Raw genomic sequence first — 18,091 nt, forward strand, 5'->3', positions numbered from 1 at the left:
TGTTGGGTCCGTGCGGAGAGACATGCAAACTTGCGGTTTCACGTTCTGTGTTTTACAGTTTTTATGGGCGTTTTTTACAATTACATATAAGGGAAGTAACTTTTGATGTCCTAAGATAACCTTTCATTAATCATGAATTGACATAACTTCCGTTCAGGGTACGGGTACCCCAGCTAGTATCTAATATAACATAGTATGTATTATCTTACTAACATTTTACCTGACTGGATAAGTTCTGCTCTATACTGCAAGAAATGATATCAACAAAGTTGTTGCAAAACTTGGACCAGGTGATGACAACTCAAAAAGTTGTGGTCTAACATTTTAAACCCTTCAAATAGTCCCACATAGTTTCTATAGGGTTATAACCTGTCACCGGGCGGGAATTTCCTAGACGTTAATAGTTTTACTTGGAAACTAGGCTTGGGATGTACATTCTTTGTGGCAGAAAGCATTAACTTGCTGGAACAGCACATTAGCCTACTAACCAAAAAGAAAAAACAAAACAAAGATCAGTATCTGTCTACTTGTCTTGCAACTCTTCCCCCTCCCCCTTGCATACAGTCTTAACCCAGCACCCTGTGACGTCCATCTCAAACACGGTCTGTGAGAACAACAATTACAGACAACTGATGTTTTATAACAGTCGTTCGCAACTAGGATCGTAACACCATATCTAAATTTTACCATACTGAGTTTGATGAAGCTTACAAACTGATTTAGTGGACTGTGTTAAAAAACAAACATATTGTATGGCTGACCGCATCCTTAACACCATTCTCTTACGTTTGTTAGTTACAATCTGATATGGCTGGTTTAGAGAAAATAAAATTCGTTCTCTTTCTGAACTCCCTTCGTAGTATTGTGTGATAGAAAATAGTTCCTCGTCTCATTAAGAACAATGTATTAAGATACGTTGGAGTTAATATATTACAATTATTATTTGACATCTGTGTGTATATGGTTTAGAGCAAAGCCACAGTGGACTGTCTACTGTGTCCACAGCTGGGAATCGAACTCCGGATTTTAGTGTTGTAAGTCCGTAAACTTACCGCTATCTCACCAGGGGGCAATATTATTTGACAACTCTAGTCTTCGCAGTCTGTTTGGAATTACTTTTGACTCAAACTATCTTTATATTTTTTGAATATATTGCCACACGAGCGCTATTTTTGCTGATAAATACCTTGTATTCGCATAAGTATTTTCACCTGAACATCTCATGCAATAGATCAGTTAAACAACCATATTAAGTAACCCAAGGTTAAGATATAACCATCCCTAATTTAAAGCTGCTAATCAAAGGTAGAGTAACCAATCAGCAACTGACGCCTAAATTTATTCTCTTAATCGAACACTAAAATTGGCTGCTACTTTTATAAAGTGCCCACAACTGAAAGTTCGAAACACGTTCAGCAGCATATCGCAGCCTCGAACCTTAGACCTTCCGATCCACAACACAGCACTCTAGCCACTAGATTAAGTTCGACTCCTGTAATAAGTCACTTTCGTTGACCGGCTGAAGTCAGTAGTTTTGAATTCTATCAGCTCTATTCATCTTGTTAATTTGTTTGTTTCTTTTTTTAGAGCAAAGCTACATTGGTCATTCTGATGTGTCCACCACGAAGAATTGAAAACCGGGTTTTAGCATTGTACGTCCTTAAACCTACCGCTGTCCCACCGGGAGACCTAGTTCTATAGATACTTATATGATTTTAGAAAATGTAAGAGTGTTGAGGAATTTCTTCTTCGAGGGAGGGGGATTCTGCCTGCCCTCTAAAGGCAAGAAAATACATTAAATAGATTAACATGGAATAGGACTAGCCTGATAAAAAAAAACCTGGGACACATATTTCACTATTTTTCGTAAGCTGTGAAGGAAACATTACTAAGGATATTTAGGTTTATGAACAAACATTACACCAACTGTTTACATTACTCTTACATGAAAAGAAAAGTTAATAAAATACGAATGAATTCAAAATCATTAAAGAAAGGATTCTGAGCAACTGTGTAAAACAAAAACAAAAACTGTTTTTAATTTAGCGGTATTTGATGTACTCTTTTGAAAGATTGAATGCATTAAAGTTCAATAAAATATGAATAGAAAGTAATTTATTTTATGGAAAATCAAGTAAGAATAAACTAAGTAACAAAACCCTTAAAGGAATGAAGCCAGCGTGATTAGATAGGAAATCAGATAGTAAAAAGATATATGAAAGATAGGGCAGATGGGCAGTGTGTTCCCAGTCTCCCGTCACTCAGTAGACATCTGGTTGGGGCGGAATACGAAGCGACCTCTGCTGGTATCACATTAGGTTACGCCCACCTTTGTTACATAAAACTGTGTTGCACGATGTGGGTGGCAGTAGTTATGATGTTAGCTGAAACAGCATTTGCGCAATTGCACAAAGTGTAATACAGATTACTATAAATAATTTACAACACAAGAAAACAGTAAACGTAATAATCTAGAATTATTAGTTTTATCTGGATCATGGGATAAAACATATTCATATCATATTATTTATATGATGAAGACATGTGATGTCGCACAAAGTCTAATACAAATTGCTATAAGTAACTTACAACACAAGAAAACAGTAAATTTGATAATATTAAAATAATAATTTTATCTGGATCATGGGATAAGACATATTCATATCATATTATTTATATGAAGAAGACATGTGATGTCGCACAAAGTCTAATACAAATTGCTATAAGTAACTTACAACACAAGAAAACAGTAAAGTAATAATCTATAATTATTAGTTTTATCTTTGATAATATTAAAATAATAATTTTATCTGGATCATGGGATAAGACATATTCATCTCATTTGTCTTCACACATCGATTGTGTTCAAAACTTAGTAGGTTTTGTAAGGAAAAAGACATGTTATACAAAAACAAAACAAAGCCAAACACCCAGAAAAATATATAACGTGATTTCAGTTTCTAAACTGTATGCATAAGTCTCGTGTTATAAAAGTGTTTGGATTTTTATTTTCTTTCGTTTTTCGGTGTTTTCTGTGGATAATATGAAAAATACAAGTGCAATAAGAATAAGAATTTTCTTTTCTTATAATCAGATATGGTATTAAAAAGAAATACTAGTAATCGCTGGTAAAGTCGCGTTGGTAAAAAAGAATCCCATTGGCTTTCCGTTCACGTCTTCTGAAAGAGCTTCTGATTATCTCAGCAAAGCCTTATTTACGATATGTGAACACTGCAGGTGGCGAGCAACAGCTGGTTTTGTGATAGGATATTCTAATTAATGCCTGGCTACGAATGTCAATGTTCTGTTAAAGTCGAATAGACAATCAAATATCCTTCATTCTCGCACGCTTTCAAACTACATATTAAAAAAGCTTTGTTATCCTACAACTGTTTTGTTCACATACATTATCGTTATGTTATTTTCCCCAGCGAAGTTGTGTTAAAGAAAAAAAAACATTGATTCCTCGTGTCATTTGAATTAAGCGGCCAGCTTTGTATTCACTGTTGCTTAATCCTATACATTTAACAGTACGTACCTTTAAGGTGCACTGCTAATGATATATTATGGGAATTCTAAGTGAGCTTCCTTGTTCTCCTGCTTTCCAAATGAATAACGTGTTCTGAATATATGTTGCGTGGAAAAACATCAATTAGCGATTGTGTTTAAAAGTAGAAACGTTATTCAATAAAACGTATAAAATGAGTTATACTGGTGAATAGCGGTGTTCGCTTGCTCTGAAAACGTGCATAGTGAATGAGAACACGTGCGCACACTATAAATACGCTAGAAAACTCTTTGTAGCATTAAAACGATTACTACACCAACATGAACCCTAGGTCAATTTGAACTCATTCCAAAGTGTTACCTACTTTACCACAACAATACCAATAATTAAAATTTTATGTTCCGGTTCTCTACTTCCTTTAATAGTAAAATTATTTTATGTCCCAGTTTTCCACTTCTGTTAATAGTAATACTATTTTATTTCCATTTTTCTACTTCCTTTAATAGTGAAATTATTTTATGCCCTAGTTTTCTACTTTCTTTAATAGTAAAACTATTTTATGTTCCAATTTTCCACTTCCTTTAACAGTAAAACTATTTTATGTTCCAGTTTTCTACTTCCTTTAATAGTAAAACTATTTTATGTCCCAGTTTTATACTTTCTTTAATAATAAAACTATTTTATGTTCCAGTTTTCTACTTCCTTTAATACCAAAACGATTTTGTTTTCCAGTTTTCTACTTCCTATAATAGTAAAACGATTTTATGTTCTAATTTTTTACATTAACATCCCTTAATTCTACTATAATATAAATGTAAAATTTTTGTCTGTATCTGTTTATAATTGCAGCTATTTTCAGTTTGGAATATCAGATACCAATACATATAAATAAAACAAAGGAATATATTCCACTATAATAAATCAAAGGCATATATTCCACTATAATAAATCAAAGGCATATATTCCACTATAATAAAACAAAGGAATATATTGCACTATGATAAAACAAAGGAATATATTGCACTATGATAAAACAAAGAAATATATTCCACTATGATAAAACAAAGGAATATATTCTACTATAATAAAACAAAGGAATATATTCCACTATGATAAAACAAATGAATATATTCTACTATAATAAAACAAAGGAATATATTCCACTATGATAAAACAAAGGAATATATTCCACTATAATAAAACAAAGAAATATATTCCACTATAATAAAACAAAGGAATATATTTCACTATAATACAACATAGGAATATATTCCACTATGATGAAACAAAGGGGTATGTTTCACCTTAAGAACGAAACTACTAAACTGTTCTAGCCCCATCTGGTAACAAAGATTTACAAATTGTTTAAATAATGCATTCATATTGTTTTTCTCATACATTATTAAATATCACAATATATAATTTACCTAATAGTTACTATTTTAACCCTGAAAGGCGCCGAATGTAATACATGGACTACTTGGCCACGCCCAGATTTCTGTTTTATCATCGTTAATTGTCGCTAACTTAATTCCTCAGGATCGAGCAACAAATGGCACACAGTCTTTCATTTGTCTAATATCTGAATCTGAATCGCACTAACATTCTGCGACGGGTTCCATCCAGATATAAAGTGATAAGAAGTCAGTCGTTAAACATATTTACATACACAGTTACCTCTCGCGCTTTTCTGCCATAAGCTTCCGTGATTTGTTGTTAAAACGAACTGAACTTCAACCTTACGCCCACCTATTATTTTTTTCAACAAACGTTATCTGCGTTTAATATAACTTTATGATTACATACGGATGAGAAAAGTTATCATTGAGTGGGTTAAATCGGTCATTTTTATTACTAATCCTACAAACTGTGTCGTAATATCAACTTTTTTTACATCAGAGCTAAAATAATCACACGAACTTCTGACTTGACTTGAAATTGACAGAAGACAGCTTACAGCTGGTTATGACTAAAAACGAGATGTAAAATGTAGGATCGTTTCTCTGAACAGTACGAAGGTAAGAGCAGCGAAAGAGAAATACATGAAATTTAATGAAATATGTTACTAAAACGCCTTTAATACGTACTCCCTTCACCATGAAATTTAGTTAAGTTAAACACTGTGGGTAATTTGACTTTCTACTGAGGAAATTATGAATGTCGAAAGCAAGTTTACTCGTCAATGAGAGTTTTTGAACTGTGTCCACAATCAGTACATTTTCACTCTACTATAGAACTCTCGTTTTTTGTAGCTTATATTTTCTTGGTGGCTATAAAATGTATACCTTTAAATTAGTTGAGCTTACAGGTTAAGAGGGGAGAGAGTATACTGAGTTGGTTTGATTTAAAGATGACTTCAGACGAACAACTACAGAACTTTCGCTAACCCTTAATGTATGCAGTTCTGGCAGAATCTCACTTTAACTCCTGGCTACGCAAAACAAGGTGCAATTCTGGCTGAATCTCGCTTCAGCTCCTGGTTTCGCAAAACAAGGTGCAATTCTGGCTGAATCTCACTTCAACCCCTGGTTTCGCAAAACAAGGTGCAATTCTGGCTGAATCTCACAATTTCAACAAAATCAAGGATGACGCCTTGTTTTGCTAGCCAGAGGTTAAAATGAGATTCAGCCTTTTGAGGATTCAAGCTATTAGTGTTCCTTGTCTTTTGACTGAAATGTCAAAGTGGAGATGACAAAATGGAGTTCCACCCTTTTAAAAATCCCAATTTAACCACTTTGCATAACGTACTGGAAGTTATACTTGGAAGCGTACGTAAGTACTCTTATATTCTACTGGCTTATACTTTTATATAAATTTGTACTATTATATTATAATTGTCAACCCGGTTGGACAGCGGTAAGTTTACGGATTTATAACACTACAATCCGGGATTGAAGTACCCGCGTGAACATATCAGATAACCCAATATGGCTTTGTTCTAAAAATAAACAACGTAACTAAAATATAATCGGAAATTTAACCTCGAGACCTTGTTATATAGTACAATAAATAAAGACTAAAAACAAAACCAATCCGAACTCTTAAAACTGGACGATCTAGGGAAAAAAAGAATTGAAATATATCACCAGCTTTGAGCCATCTCAAGTTCTGTGGTGTATAGGAACAAAGGTAGCATTATACAATCTTTTTACTATAAACCTGTATTGTGGCAGTTAACAAAGAAGTTAAAATTATAGTCAGTTAACTGCAATATTTCAAAGTGTATTAACGGACGAGTAAATTAATTATTTAAGTCATAATGATATAATATTAAATATAGCTCAATGTTCATGAATTCATATTTCATTTTATTCGTAAATTTAGTCGCTTGTTGTTTCTGTAAGTCGGAACTAAGTGCAGTCTAACGGTTAGTGTGTCCCGAAAGTAAATCCGAAAGTTCGTGGTCAAAACAAAAAAACGCCCTCTGTACTTTGGAGCTATGGGTACGCAATAAGAGTGATAGTCAAATCCTGCTATTCGATCAGACAAGCGTAGCCCAAAAGTTGATGGTGGCGCAGTTGACTAGCTGTCTTCCCTCTCATCGATCAGTTCGAAATTAGGGACGGCTATGCGGAGATAATCGCTGTGTATTTTTGTTCAAAAATTTTCAAACAAAATAATATTTCTGGAGAGAGGATTTGTAACAGTGTATTCCAAATTCCAAGCAAGATTTGCAAAATAAATAACAATATGCAGTTCAATTCATTAAAAGCTCATATCGTAACTACGCAATAATGGTGACAGCGCGTTTTTATTCATAAATTTCATTTCTTTTCATTTGGCTATTATGGTATTGCACACGCTTAAACCCATGTTTTCAGGGTTGTCCCTAAATGCTGATCACCCCCGTAACATCTTTTTCTTATTACAACCTCTTCAGTACGTTATTGAAAAATCAGAGTTTCCATTGATGTGCTTAGTCATACGTATTCCCAAAAACTGCACGCAAACATAATATCTGAAACACTAATTTGCTACGTTTCAAAGCTTTTTCTATTCAAGCTCTCTTTCTCTTCGCTTCACCCTTGCTAACATACTTGCGTCATCCCTAGACCTGAGCATGCATACTGGCACCTTCTAAGACAAGGTCAAAGGCCAGTTTGTATGTAATGAGTCATATAACTCCACCCAAATAACCGACAGTATCAAAAAAAAAAGAAAAAAGTTTGACCTGGAGTGTGTTCTCTCACACCCCCGGCAGCATTCCTTGATTGGTAGAAGCCGGTACAATAATGTTGATAAGTCAGGCCTATAAGAAGCCAGTTTTGGCCACTAGTGCTGAGAGGTTTATGACGTGAATCATCATCCTCCAGCAGCTGTCAACGTACTAACTACAAAAGGTTCAACTCATCCACAGAGATGGTAGACGTGATAACAAACTCGCGGCGCAGCTTTTTATGGAGTTGTCGATGTAGATGGAGTGTAATGCATTCCCGTGTGAGTAATATCAAAGCCTATGTAAACATAGCAAGGCTACTCCAGAAATACCATTGGACGAAACAATTGAAAATATTTTTATAGATTATATTTTTACTCACACACAAAATCATGTTGGTCTAAAATGGTTAAAATACCGTCTACTACCTTGTATGCTGCCATCTATTGATGGTGAATATTACTAATAGGCTTTTATCTGTGCAATCAATTCTGTCGTGGTAAAACTCAAATACGTTTACTTCTATCTGAATTTTTTGGTACAGATATAAAACTTAAAAGAGTAAAATGGTATAATAAATAAGCATATCGGATTGAAATTTACTGAATACGTTCGAACAAACGTTTTACTTATATTTTCTGATTGTATGTGCATTGATTATGAACGAAAGCTTCTAAACGTTTTAATCTCTAATAAATTACATCTATTTCAAACAATATAGATCGTTTTTTTTTTCAATGTCAAAATACTTTCTTCATGAGTAAAGCCCCCCAGTGGCACAGCGTTATGTCTGCGGACTCACAACGCTAGAATCCGGGTTTCGATAACCGTGGTGGGCAGAGCACAGATAGCCCATTGTATAGCTTTGTGCTTAATTACAAACAAACAAGCAATCATGAGTAAAGATCACGCTTACTAAAATTAACATTATTAAATTGAATATCACTATATAAACGTCCCCAATTTTCAGCCGAGAAACTGGAGTGGACAGCCAACAGCACCAACCACCAACTCTTGGGTTACCCCCATCTTGTAGCGCACCCACGGCCTCAAAGTGGGATTCACAGTCCAAACATGCTCTCCATTAGGCCAAGCCCAGCACAAATCGTGTACAAAAGAAAGTGCTGTATTTTAAACATAACCTGCTTTTAGAGCTTAATGATTATCTATTCATTACCCTGTTTAAACACATCTTACTTGAAAGAAAAACACAAAGAGACATTTAGAAAATAAATTAGTTCGTATTTTAAAGGTTGATTTTTCTCTCCATCAAAAAATTAGAGTGGTCTCCCGAAAGGCTGGGAATTAATTTCTTACATTTTACAAAAACGTATTGTTTGTGTTTAAGTAACGACAAAAGACACTTCGTTCCTTACACAAAGCTGTGCGAGAGAAGCTAACATATCCTGATGTTCTTAGAATTATGTTGTTTAAAATGACAGAGAACGAGATCCGAGCTATAAAAACACCTGATTATGTGCTTACCATGTACTAAAGCGGTGGCTTTATTATATAAACACCGTACTTCCCATTTCTAAAAAGCGAATCAATGGGTAATTTTATTTCGTTTGAAAAAAAACAAAAAAAAAACGTCGACAGTGAGTATAATATCGTGCTTGCACGCAAAACAAAGTTTGGTGTCTAAAAACCTAAGTAACAGACTCAAATAGACCGCTACTTTTACATTTGATGTCAAGCACGTTTCATAAAAACTAGGATGTTATGTTTATTACCTCGTTCATTGGTAATATATAATAAAAAAAATCCTAAAATTTTAGAACTGCTATACATTTCCTCAGTTTATATAAGAATAGAACATGCCAAACTGTATAAAGTAAAAAAATGAAAAAATTGTTTTCCTTAGATTCATTAGCTTGGATTCAAACAGCAGCAAAGCCTGAAAGAGCCGTTTCTGCACTCAAAAGCAACGTGGAACGTTTGATTTTAAAGGTGTTGTGAAAGAAATGCTAATTTAATTAAAACTGTTTTAACCCTTCATCAACATCTTATAAAGTTTTGGAGATTAACAGTATAACACACCCCAAGCTGAAAGTAAGGAGTGTGTTCAGCAGCATCACGTCTCAAATCCTTGACCCTTGGTTTCGAAGCCTAACACACCACCGACTATACCACAACCAACAAGATTAAAAGGGGCATGAATAACTGAGTCATTATAGCAGCATTTGAGTGCTGTGTAACTTAGGGATTGTAAGACTGTTGATGTAGAGTTACACCAATGGTTTAACCTGATGGAAACTTGTGAAACATATTGGGCAGAGTTCAAAATACAGAAAATGGGCACCACCAAGAGTTTGGCTGCTTATGCTGACAGTCTACACTGCTTTAGCTGGAAGGCATACGTGGAAATGACTTGTGCAGATCACAAAGACATCTTGGTGGATCCATTGAAAAACAATGAGACAATATATAGGTGTGAATTATTTTCTCACCCTAACATACACAGTTTCCATTGTGGCAAGACACGAAGTAGTAACTTTGAACCAGTTGAAAGAGAGGAAAACCCTGCAGTAGCTAAACCACAAACAGACCATCACATTCTTACCTTCATCGTGCTGAGCCCAAGCCATATCAAGGATTAACCAGCCACCCACACCGACATCCAGTGAATGGACAGATCTATCCCAATCTTCTCATAGTTTATATACTGCAGCCATTGTTTATGATGCCTCCACCCAGATGTAGTTTCGGAAGAAAGAGCAAAGCATTTGCTTAGCATGTAGAATGTTGGGTCACTATAAAATGAGCTGTCCATACTTTGTTATGCAGCAGCAACAACATAAACAAGTTTTTTGTTTCAACAAATGGCTCAACAAGCCCATGAGAGTCGACAGCAAGTAAACAAGTAGGAAATGCTGCTGCTACAGCTCTAAAAATTGACAGAACCCAAGTCAGGTCTGCTCACTGACTTGAGGGAGCTCAGCAGTAAGCCTCGCAGTGAAAGGTTGTTGTTGTTGTTTGGAGCTATCTGTGGTCTGCCCACCACGGGTATCAAAACCCGGTTTCTAGTGGTATGAGTCTGCATACATACCACTGGGGAACACATTGAAATATTTAGTGTCAACTCAGCTCTTTCAGATCTTGTTCGAGTTTGGTACATACCCGTAAAGGTATCAGGTAGGAAAATCAAGTTCCTGATGAATACAGGAGCAACCAGAACACCGATAGATCTTACAATATATCAAACCCTCCAAGTAAACATTACTCTAGTTATTGAATTCCACATTCATTCCAGTATATGGTAATAAACTAGAAGCGAATGAAGAGGTAAATCTCCAACCATGTCAAGGTGGTATTGCTAAAAGAACGATGGTAGTCATCATTGACCTCTGTTCTGGCATTGACATCCTTGGGACAGATGTACTACTGAGCCTGTTGGACAATTTTGCCTGTGTAGCCACTGATATTATGGACTGGTGGAAAATTATCTGATACCAACTATATTTGGCCCAAAAAATAGACTGCAAGTGGTGTTCCACAGTTTACTGCAGATAAACTATTAAGTCGTCAAGAAATTAATGCCGCTTTCTTTTAGATGAAAAAACCCGAACAACTTATATATCAAAACAAAACATTTATAAAATGAAATAGTTTCCATTCTTATCGATGATGCTTTTCCATCTTACAATCAGGTTGTTAATGCCCTGATTAAAGAAATCACTTGGCTCTGAAGCAAAAAAACATGTCGATATCCTTTTTAACACCTTCCACATTTGCATACGTTTTCCCATTAAGATGGTGTTGCAGCGAACGAAAAAGATGGTAATCTGATGGTGCCATATCTGGAGAATATGGTAGGTGGGGGAGAACTTTCCAACCCAACTCCATAATCTTGTGTTGTGTCAAACGTGCCACATGTGGACGTGCATTGTCGTGGAGAAGACGAACACCTTTCCTATTGAGGAGTGAAGGGCGTTTCTGATGAAGGACTTGATTTAAACATTCCAGTTGCTGACTATAGATCTCTGCATTAACAGTTCGCTGTGGATTGAGGAGTTTGAAATGAATTTCTTTGACGTCTCCCCGTCACACCAAACATGCTCGCGCTTTCAGCCGTGGGGGCGTTATAATGTTACGGTCAATCCCACTATTCGTTGGTAAAAGAGTAGCCCAAGAGTTTACTGTGGTTGGTGATGACTAGTTGCCTTCCCTCTAGTCTTACACTGCTAAATTTGAGATGGCTAGCGCAGATAGCCCTCGTGTAGCTTTGCGCGAAGTTCAAAACAAACTTGTATCAAATTTTCTTTCTCTGGTCTTAGATTATGTGCTGTATTATCGAGAAGAAAGCAAGAACTGGGTCGAGAATACAGTAAAATCAAAGCTTACAGATCAGACCTACACGCTCGGTGGACTTGAATGTGGCACGAGGTATAAATTATACATGGTGTCAACCAATAGCGTAGGTCGAAGTGAACCAAGTGAGATGATATCGGTGCGGACAGATGGCGCTGGTGAGTACAATCTTTTGCAAGACAGATTCTTAGATTTGCGTCTATTATTTATAGTACCACTAGCTGGAGTATCCATTTGTAACAAATGATAGGAAATTGTGCTTCTATTGTTTTTCTTAACATAATAAACATTGCAATAAAAATACAGAAAGGCACCAATACTGAAAAGAAAGACTTACTGTTTTCAAGAATTCTATCACTATGAAATTAGATGTGGGGCGGCAACCCCTCTCATGACCTACCTCATGTTATCCTGTATCATTATATCAAGTTGTGTTCATTAGGTAGTTTTCCAAAAAATTAGATATGAAATTAAATCGGGGTCCAAGAAAATGAAGAAAACGGCTAGAAACCCGGTGCTTAATTCCAGACAAACAAAATTTTGGTACTAAGCTACATGACATAAAAGCTAATGTTAGAACGTAGTGTCACCAAAACGCACTGACTTTTCTGTATATTAGAAGTTGTTAATCTTACTGATTTTTACCAATAATTATTCTATAAATACGCCACGAATTTATTTAATGAATGAACTTAATTTTGATTGGCTTACAAAGAAATTTACAGACGTTTCACTGCCTCGACTGCACTTTTCTGCCTCTTTGTTGGTCAAGCTTGATTTCGCAAAATATATTTATTTCAGTTAGCTATAAAATTTGAGGTTAGGGTATACTATGAAGTGGGGTGGTAGTACTTGCTCCGTCATTTTTGACGGGCTATCTGCTAGTAATACTTAAGTGCTAGAAAAGTATAAAAACTAACGATGTTTCCCTAAGTTTTCAATAGCCTTAAAAAGCTTAATCAACGTCTAAAAATAATTACTCGATCACTACTATAAAAAAAAAATAGTTGGAAAAGGAACTTTCAACCAAACAGTTAATTAAATTCCATGTTCATTAGCGATGTAGCAGTTGATCAAAGAAGTTGATATCTTCAATATAATGAAAAACGTACATTATTATACGGGAGTTCAGGACTATTGTCAATGAGGCTCTTGTGGTGACCTCTGGTGAATCCGTTTTTAAATCTTTTCATTCTTTTATTCCATGTTTCAGCAGGATTATCTTTTAATTTATGTCATTTTGTCTCTAATGAATCAATAATTATATTTTACAAATGAGAAACAATTAACTATTTTATTGAGATAAAAGTACGTTCCGTTTTTATCCAGCTCCTTTATCTCCGACGAAAGAAGATTTTATACAGCGAGACGTCACTTCTGTGAGGCTGAATTTATTCTCTTGGGAAACTGGTGGCTGTTTAATCAAAGAATATTCCATAAAGATCCGGAGGAAACCCATGTCTCATTGGACAATACTGAATGATCACGTGCCTTCTAACCAATCACAATATGTGTTACAGCGTTTAACACCAGGAACTTGGTATGACCTTCAAGTGACCGTTTACAGCAGCGCAGGTGCAACTGAAGCTATGTATGAATTCCAAACATTTAACGTAACATTTGAAGGTAAAGATAAGTGTTTGAATTATAAGTTTTTTTTTGCATATAATTCAATCGCTTTGCTTAAATTTAATTTTTGGGCTATTTTACTACACACACACACAAAAGTTTTATGCTATCCTTTATATTTCTTCAGACATTTGTTTCCATGTCCCCGATAATTCAGGGTTCGATCTGTAACAGACACAACATAGGTAGTCCTTTGTGTAAGTTTTTCGACAAAGGTCAAATTTTTGTTTTCTTCTATTCTTTTTTTATTTTTAGTCTTTCTTTTGTACTTCACAGTACCCTTTCTTTACTGCATGTTTTTAAGTTATTTTTCAAATTTGACATTAGTGTTTCCTTTTCTCATGTTTTATAGGTTTTTCTCTTTACCTCACTTTCATTATTCTAATTATATTCTCAACTAAAAAACAAATAAAAGAAATAATATATCGAAAACAAACAGTTATATCGGAGTTTAGGCCTAATGAATCAAAAATGCAGCTAAAACATGTTTTAAATCTAATTTTTTCAATATATTCAACGCTGTTTTTCATAACTGGAATAAAGAGGGAATTAATTTTATATATTTTTGGAAGCAGCTGTTCCAGATTTGTATACGGTCGTGCCTAAGCCTGCACAGATGGAGTCTCATTTCCCTCTTCTTCTGGACTTCACGATCATCGTCCCTATTGTTACGTCTGTTGTCATCGTGATTATTATTATCATCGTTGGATGTGTCTTATATCGGCGTCGTAATTCTCATTATAGCCCCAGCAGTGGTACGTATAAAGTGAATGCTAACTTTGTTGTTTCGAGAACGATTATTGTTATTATTTTCATAAAATGACTGTTCTTTAATATATGTGTGCATTGTTGTTATGGTAATGGTGCTCCACATCCATTGTTTTTAATAGATAAATGCGTTGAACGAAAACTGTTCTAAACACACTGATGAGGCAAGTAGCAATAATAATATTCAATCTTTGATATGTTAACTTGCCTCTTATCTAACTTATATAAAAGCCAGTGCGTGTCACTTCAAGGTTCGTTTCCCAGAAAAGGAGGAGTTAAAAGCCAAAATGCATCTGTCCAGATGAAATAGTTCGACTACTGTCTGCCCATTACGATCTTAGTGCAAGGAAACCGTGATGGGAGGAGAGGTGCCTTGAAACCTTATAGGTGTAGTGAGTGCTGGTATAATAAGCCAAAAGTAAATACAAGGTGTGGGATCACCTAGCCTAGAGCCAAGTGCATAAAACTTATCATGAAAGTAAAAATAACGATTCAATTCTAAACTTAAATCGTTTCTGAATTAAGCTATTTTCTGTTATACCATCAACGTTATTATTAAAAAACAAACCTCTTTAATCAACAAAGACTCTAAATTAAGAAATCAACAAATGTGTTTCCAGTTTTGTTGTCTATACATTTCATTTTATACTTTTAGTACATTGACTAACAACAATATTAGATTATACTTTTGTTGTTAAATTAAGCAAGATGACATAAAAGCTAATGTTGAAACGTAGTGTTACCAAAACGCACTGGCTTTTCTATATATATTAAAAGTTGTTAATCTAACTGATTTTTACCAATTATTTTTTCATGAATACGCAACGACTTCATTTCATGAATGATCTTAATTTTAACTGGTTCACAAACGTATTTACTGACGTTTCACTGCCTCGCCTGCGCTTTTCTGCCTCTTTGTTGGTCAAACTTGATTTCTCAAAATTTACTCATTTCAGTTAGTTATGAAATTTACGGTTAGGGTATACTATGAAGTGGGGGGTGGTAGTACTTGCCCCGTTATTTTTGAGGGGCTATATGCTAGTTATAAAATTTTAGTCAATTTAAACCAATAGGGGCATGGTGGTAAGTGTGTCGGGATGCGAAACATAAAGCATAAGGTCTTGGCCCACGCTATGTCGCTGAAAACATTCTACACTTTGTAGGTTTTATAAAAATGGGAGTAAGTTCCGCTATTGGGTTTAAACTAGCAGTGTAGGCGGTGGGTAGTGCTGACAGGCTGCCGTCTCTCTGGACAGCAGTTCTAGATTAGAAATGCTTAGGCTCAAATTTTTGGAGTTTCTGACCTGGCCGTTTCGCCTGTTGAAAATACCAAATATGTACCTCACCAATTAATTTTTTTTTATATTAAATAATTCCTTAATATATATTCCTTATAAACAATAATGACACAAATTTTGGTTTTTCTTAGAAATCTGATCTTTATGCTGAAGTCAAACAATAATAATGTTCAAAAAAGTAATTTCATCCTATCTGAAAATGATATAATTAGAATTGCCGAATGTTAGAAAAATTAACGGTAGATTGAAATAAATAAGCAGAAGTTTTACCGAAGAAAACTCAAACCCCCAAACTTGTGTTTTCAACAAACGGTTCTGAAAATACAGAATAATCAAAGGTCAAAGGTTGTTTTTGTCACTAGACCAATCTGGAACGAAAAAATTATCAAAGCTCTAGGTTGTTTTTATCATCAGTTGGATCTGAAATTAATGAAAAATCAAAACTGTTAATTGTTTTTGTCACTAGATGGGTCTGGAAGCTCCAAGATAAGGCGAGGAATGGAAACACTGGTTTTGAAAGAAATAGATGGCTCGAATGAGCAAGGTTGTTTGGCTACAGGAGTGTCAAGTGACGAAGGAACACAGAGATCGTCATCGTCAAATAGCCACTCACGTCAAGTTTTAGCTGGTACGGTGTGTTTCAAATTTCACTTTAAATCACAGATATTACTCTCAGTGACGTTTTACAAACGTATAACCTGTATTCATTTCTGTCATAAATTTATAATTATACATTGTAAATAATCTTTATTGATGTTTTTATTTCTTTACACAATCTAAATACGGGACAAAAATATACGTAAAAAATGGTTGGTAATCATATAGGAAGTGAAAAAGTAGGTGGAACGTCAACGCTTCGCACCTGTCGACTTGTCTTCGTCAGGGTCACATACAGAAATCTTCCTACAGCCTTGATGGAAGCAGAAGAAAGTCCAAGCAACATTAGTAGCATCTAAGTGAAATTCTAAATTTAATTATATTTGTTAACCTGGTCTAAGACTAATTACTGGCATGGAAAATATTTTCAAAGTATGGTCAAGAAAGTAAAATTCCGTTAGCGAGTGCAAACTAGGCCTATCGTATTTCAGGATAGGCCTGAAGTAAATGAATACAGTAAATAAATGCGTTAAAATATTTTATTTAGCGATATTTCGAGCATACGATCTCTTGAACCAGTACATTTTTATTTTTGTTTCTATTTTCTTGCTTATCCATTCCCTAATGTGATTTTAAGCCTACTTTTGTACTTCGCTTACTTTTCCATAGTATCAAATGTTGCTGTGGCCCACCGAGGACTTATTAAAACGTGTTCTAATTTTGATTCTCATATTTATAGTTTTATCTAATTTATTCACAGTTATGTAAATTGTTTGTTATATTTAGCTAATATACGGCATGTTCTCTGAATATCAGGCCTACCACAAGAACAGGAGCTTCACCCCTATGCTCTGCCCTATGATACCATAACTGTACCCGATTACCAAGTTAGTCCACCAAGTACCTCTACGCAGAACACTCTCAACCGACTGTGGGGAGATGCGAAGGGAGACAACATCTATGTCAGTAGGCAGGTAAACTTAGTCAAATCCCGTTCATATTTTCAGCAGCTGTTTGTTCCGTTTAAAGCTGCACGGTGGGGCGGGGATCGAATCCCGAATTTAAGTGTTAGTGATTCTAATTTCTATCGTTAAGCCACTGGGGGGGGCGTCACTGAAGCCTATGGGGATCGTGAACACGTAATTCTATCGCGTATTAAAAATGACTGGAGAACACGTGAAGTTGAACGCAGCATGACTAATAGAAAAAAAAATTATGATAATTGCAAAATAAAGTCAATCTTCGAAACGTAGAAATCATTAATAACGAGATTTCCGAAACCTAGGTTACTTCGAAATACTTGGTAGCAAATACTGATGTGGTGATACTAAACCACTCACATTTCAGTATCTGTTGCTTAAGTGTTAAGATTAACGAACAGTATACGTCTTCAGTTTCGTATTACAACTTACTTGTTTTACTGAACGGTATACAAGAACTAACTGCTTATTGTCGTCCTTCATTTTACGTAGATAGATTAGAAGGAAGGAAGCTAATGAACATGGAGCCATGGGTGCATTATAAGAGTAACAGTCAAATCCCACTATTCGATCTAACAAGAGTTGGCGGTGGGTGTTGTTTACTCTATCCATCTCTTTAAAAGTAGGGCTGGCCAGCGCAGATAACAATTGACAACCTTTGCACGAAATTTAACGAACTGTCTAATCGCAGAATGGGGTTTGAACGTCACTCTCCTAACGCACCCAACGGGATGCGAGCCATAAATTGTCTGATTTATAGTACGGCACTAGGCTGCTCCTGGCACCGTCATATCGATAATAAAAATTAATTAATTTTTTAACATTTTATTTTAAATTACCCCCC

General features: G+C 35.2%; 1 protein-coding gene across 1 annotated transcript in view; it reads left to right on the forward strand.

Annotated features, from left to right (window-relative positions):
- LOC111088747 (Down syndrome cell adhesion molecule-like protein 1 homolog) overlaps positions 1–17,241 on the forward strand; it is a gene marked incomplete at its 3' end in the record, with an annotated part of 20,960 nt that extends 3,719 nt beyond the window's left edge. The window contains exons 4-8 of the mRNA XM_022399630.1: positions 11,942–12,133; positions 13,305–13,601; positions 14,180–14,359; positions 16,137–16,298; positions 17,084–17,241. Of these exons, the coding sequence (XP_022255338.1) occupies positions 11,942–12,133; positions 13,305–13,601; positions 14,180–14,359; positions 16,137–16,298; positions 17,084–17,241 (989 nt within the window). The remainder of the gene's footprint in view (positions 1–11,941; positions 12,134–13,304; positions 13,602–14,179; positions 14,360–16,136; positions 16,299–17,083) is intronic.
- Positions 17,242–18,091: the final 850 nt, after the last annotated feature.

Source organism: Limulus polyphemus, unplaced genomic scaffold, assembly GCF_000517525.1.
Source record: "Limulus polyphemus unplaced genomic scaffold, Limulus_polyphemus-2.1.2 Scaffold4341, whole genome shotgun sequence".
Classification (NCBI taxonomy): Eukaryota; Metazoa; Arthropoda; class Merostomata; order Xiphosura; family Limulidae; genus Limulus; species Limulus polyphemus.